We start from the raw sequence: 5,265 nt of genomic DNA on the forward strand, positions 1-5,265 counted from the left end.
CAAACATATGTGTCAACAAGTCAACAAGGCATGAATCATCTTTATTTATTGTTAGGTTAATTTCACTTTTGGCCTGCAAATTATGTTTCCTGTTTCATTTTAGCCCCAGAATTGAACATATCACAAACTACACTCTAAACTATACCTTATAATTTAACGAACCACTAGCCCGATCCTAAGATACTTAATTAATAAAAGTGTTAATAATGAAAAAGAAAAAAAACAATTATAATTCTTTATACGCTAGCTCATTGGCCAACAAAGTATGTAAAAGCTAAGTTTTAATTTCATATATCATTCTTCAACAGCGTGACATTAAAGTGTTTATCTTATTCTTCATCAACAAAACTTCAAAAAAGAAAATTGCATTGAGTTTTTAGCGATTCTTACGATTGAATGACCAAATTAGATAAACAGAATGACCAAATAAGATAAACAACGTAACTTGGGTGCATTTCTATTTTTCCACGAATAAAAAAAAGGGTTAATTTGTTACCATTTTAAAGTTCAAAGGTCAAAATAAGACATAAAACGTAATTTAGTACCAGAAGTGAAATTAACCAATTTTTATTCTCTCCCTTTCTCTCTCTCTTTTCCTTTTATTTTCCAGCCAAACAAACAAGGACACAACACTGCGCATCTCACCCCCTGGCGTACTTTGGACAAAACAGCCTCGTTTCAATCTCTGATTTGGTCATATTGTTGAAATTATTACAAATTAACAAATATATAAATACGCCTTCGAAAGATTGTCGTCGGCGTCGTCTCCGAATAAAAAACAAATCAATCTCTCTCTCTCTCTCTATTTCTCAGTACAGATTCCACAACGCTACTGATTACACCATGTCTGTCACTCTGGAATCGTTTTCTCTCTTAAACCCTAACCCTAACATTAGCTCAGGTTCTTCTCTCCCGGCGAAGAAGCCGAGGGCCGTTACGGTGGCTTTGTCTCCCTCGCCGGCTTCTCTCCGGTTCGATCCTCGGCTCAGAACTCGCAGTTTCGGAGCATTTTTTCGGCCGGCCGGAATCTCCTCTCTGCATCGCCGGAGCTTGTGGAATCGGCCGGTGGTCGCCTTCGCCGCTTCGCATGAGGAATCGGTAAGCTCCGGAGGAATTTTGAGGGTTTTGTGGGTGAATTTTGGCTAGCTTTTGAGTGTTTGGATTGAAATGAGGGGTTTTCGAGGAGGTTTTGTCCAATGCATGTCTAGTGTTTGATTAAAAGCTTGTGAGAGTTTTTTTTTTTTTTTTTTTTTTTTTTTTTTTTTTTGGGGGGGGGGGGGGTGTTGTTTAAGTTTGTGATTATTTACAAAGTGAGAAAGATTTCTGGGTTGTTTTAAAGTTTTTGGGGTTTTTTTTTTTTTTTTTTTTTTTTTTTTTTTGTGTGCGTGTGTGTGTGATGATTGAAGTTGATGCATAGGATTAATTAGGAGTCTTGTTTGAATTGGAAATTTTGATGCTGTATTGCTATATTTCCCTAGGAATTGATATTTAAACTTGTTTCTTTTCCTGTGTGAAATCTCTGGGTTTATATTTTGAATTGCTTGTCATTGGAGCAATCAAGAGGCTCGTTTCTCAAAGCAACTTAAGAAATGTATATGGAATGTTCTCCAGACATAGTTTTTCCTGTGCTGTAGAAGGTTTCCTGATCTTCTATTGTTCATTTTGGAACGCAATTCTGCAATTAGAGGGAAAAATATGGTGAGAGGCGAAAACCTTATACCAGGGTTAAACTCTTCCATCGTGTGTATTTTGAAACTCTTATATATATGTATTTACATATTTACACACGCACACACTTAGTTGAATTCGAACCAAAAAACTGAGGTGTGAAAGTTATTGCAGAATCGGGCTAGAATAAGATATCGATGCAAAGGGAATTGTGGTGTTTTAGTTTTTACATTCTGTGAATCTGATTTTGTTCCTACATTCATGCTGGTAATATGATGACTATATGAATAAGGTCTTTCTTTTGTCCGACTCCCATAACTTCCCTTGGTTATGATTGCCAGTCAGAGATTGAAGTGGAGAAGGAAAAGGATAATACCAAATTGGGAGCCGAAGAATCTCAGGAAGCTTGGAGAGAGGCCCTAGACTCTTTTAAAGAACAAGCCTTGAAGATTCAAAGCGTATCACAAGAAGCATATGAGATATACTCTAAGAAAGCACTGGTTATTTTAAAAGAAACTTCAGAGAAATTGAAAATACAAGCTGATAAAGCAGCGCAGGATTTGAGCGAGATAGCAAAAGAAATTAGTGAAGATGGAAAAGAATATCTTTCCACAGCTTCTGAACAGTCTCCTGAAGTTAAAGAAATTGTGGAAACACTCTCCTCGTCAACTGACGATCTGAATGACATTTCAAGAATCCATGACTTTCGTGTTGGGATACCATATGGTAAGTGTAACTACTCATCATAAAAATCTGTCTGGAAAAGTTTGCTTTTTGTGATTTTAATGAGATTTCTTAATGATTTCATCCAAGTCAATTAATGCTTGAAGATGCAAAAGTTCAATGAGCAATTACAGTAAATATGAGTTTCTATCAGACATACAATGAAAGTGGTTTCATTGAGATGACGTGTTATGCAATTTTTATATGTTTTTGCATATGAGTTAGAAGAATTTGATGTTTAGGACTTTTTTAATCTTTTAATTTCCGGACTTTATTTATTTGTTCATTTCATGTTTTCTTTTCCTTGCAGGTTTAGTCCTTTCTCTTGGTGGATTTCTTTCCTTCATGGTAACAGGAAACACTGCTGGCATTAGATTTGGTGTTATTCTTGGTGGTACTCTTCTGGCTCTAAGTGTTTCGAGTTTAAGATCATATAAGCGGGGAGAACGATCTCCTTTGGCCCTGAAAGGGCAAGCAGGTTAGTATGTAGATCATTCGTGTGATACTAGATATCGAAATTGTCAATTTTTTTTGTCCTTTTATACTTTTTAGAAGATGTCTGTACAGGTTCATTTATATTGGTTTTATGATTATCTGCAGCTATATCCAGTATTATTTTTCTGAGGGAGGCGCACTTGCTGGCACAGGTAATGGGTTATTGCGATTGTTGCCTAGTGTACGAGTTCAATTGATGCTTGATAGACCTTTCAAACTCCTAATATTTCTGTTTCTTGTTTTCCTCTTTGCAGAGAGCATCACTTATCAGTGTTCTGACAATGGCTGTCAGGTTATTGTGATTCTTTTATATTTTAAACTCCAGTGTTCATCAATATGTTATTTTGGTTTCCTTTTGTTCTGCTTTGGGTCATCATGACTATTATTTGTCATTGTTTTTCTTTTCCGCTTCATCCTCTGGTTAGAGAAAGAGCGCTATGGTCTTTTAAGGACAGATGAATGATATATTATGAATTTACGACAGTCATTTGTCATGCTTAGTTACCAACACATTTACTGTTATTTTTTATCAAGTCTGAGGTGGATTTGGTATTTTTGTGTTCTTTTTGTATATAGTGACGTTGACCTTCCGTGATGTTTGATGGTGTCAGTTTACAAGTCAAAGTCCCTCCACAGGATCTACAGATATTTTTTACGTATATATTTTATTGGTAGTTCGGATTTGTTTGGTTTAGATATTCAGGATCTGGGTTCCAGGAAATACGGATACATTTTGGTCATCTCGTCTCATTTGTCCCCTTAAGCAGCTACCTTGTTTTTTTGGTCATATAATGGACCTGGGAGCTGCAAAAACCTCTAGATATCAAGGATGCACTCTTGCATGCGCAAGCAATCTAAACATTTAGGATTTTCTCCATAACTTTGCTGAACTGCTTCATGAGTCACTGAGATAGGTTTCTCAAACATATTTTCTTCAGGACGTTATGACAGATGGCCGTTATTCAGAGCTGGTCTCTTTCCTTTCAGTGCTACAATTATATGATAATTGCCTTTTTCTTGTGCAGTGGGGCTGTGCTGGCTTTCTATATCTACAGGATCACACGAGATGGAAAACAGGAAGAAGGGTCACACTTGGGAGATAAGGCAGAAAGTTAAAGGCAATTGCAGGGTAGGTTAATTTTGTCACTAATCTATGCGTTATGTACTTCCTAGTAAAAGTAAATAAATTGTGGTTCACATTATAAGATCCGTCTTTTTCCCTTTTCTTTAGCGCCTGCAGTTTCTGAAATTTATGAATATAATTAACGTGACGTGACTAAACTTCAACGAGTTGACGTATATCTTTTTCTTTTGAAGTAAAAGAAAGTAACCTTTTCACATACTTCAGGTTAGGAGCTCAGAGTTTGGAATTCAGAAGCATTTTGTTCGATACTGTTGGTGTACGAGGCATCAGAAACTGTTAGTTTTTGTTTTGTAATATTTATTCTTCGTTAGGGTGAAAATATAGATGTTGATTGTGTCACTGAATTTGCTTCCTTCACGCTTGGAGAGATGCAAGAACCAGTCCTTTTGTAATTTTTTTTTTTTGGTCGTTTGCTCTTGATCTTAAGACAAAAAAAGAACAGGTAGAAGAAGAGAATGAAAAAAAAAATAAAAGATAAAAACGTGAGCTTGCCTTGCGGAGTTTTCTGCCATTTGCATGATAAGATTGTGAAGCGTGAAAATTTACATGAATTTTTGGACGAATGTTTGTGGGCACCATACATGATTTAACGGTGTTTTGACTATATCATAATCAGTATATCATAAACCATTTCCGTTTAAATGGTAACATATCTGTTTAGTCTTATAATGCTATGATTTCTGTTTTCTTTTTTTGTGTGCGTGTGTGTGCGTTTTATTTTATTTTATTTTATTTTTTTGATAAGCTACGTGTGTGATTTTCTCTGTTAATACATGTGCTATGGATGTGCTGGTCTATTTTAGCTTAATTAGGCTGAATTAATGTTTTGATGCAGTTCACATTTCCCAAGTTACTTTTAGCAAGCTGTTTGGATATAAATTAGAAAATTGGACAAGGTTCATATCAGATTTTGTACATGAGCCAAAAGAGAGTAATGAAAAGAAAACAAAGAATTTGCGTGCCTAATGTGCTCTGTGTATTGACTCATCGCGCTTGAATCTAGTACAACTCCTGCCTGCACTTGAACCATAATATCCACAATTTCATGGCGCTTATCACGGCCACCATGCTAATTGTTTTTGGGAGGTGGTCATTTTCGACTCTAAAACCGCTGTGATGGCAACAATGATCCTGTCTTGCTCGGCCTTGAATTTGTGGGCAAAGATATTCGAAAAAAAAAAGGGGGAAAGAAGTAGATAATGATTGTGTTTGCATAGTAAATAATTGAAGTATAT

General features: G+C 35.9%; 1 protein-coding gene across 1 annotated transcript; it reads left to right on the forward strand.

Annotated features, from left to right (window-relative positions):
- The first annotated feature begins 619 nt into the window (after window positions 1–619).
- Window positions 620–4,616, forward strand: LOC21395255 (protein FATTY ACID EXPORT 3, chloroplastic). The gene is made up of 7 exons (XM_010094488.2): window positions 620–1,098; window positions 2,010–2,394; window positions 2,702–2,869; window positions 2,992–3,038; window positions 3,141–3,178; window positions 3,912–4,015; window positions 4,235–4,616. The coding sequence occupies exons 1-6, from the start codon at window positions 844–846 to the stop codon at window positions 4,000–4,002; spliced, it is 984 nt and encodes a 327-aa protein (XP_010092790.1). The 5' UTR covers window positions 620–843; the 3' UTR covers window positions 4,003–4,015; window positions 4,235–4,616.
- Window positions 4,617–5,265: the final 649 nt, after the last annotated feature.

Source organism: Morus notabilis, unplaced genomic scaffold (assembly GCF_000414095.1).
Source record: "Morus notabilis unplaced genomic scaffold, ASM41409v2 Scaffold490, whole genome shotgun sequence".
Taxonomy (NCBI): domain Eukaryota; kingdom Viridiplantae; phylum Streptophyta; class Magnoliopsida; order Rosales; family Moraceae; genus Morus; species Morus notabilis.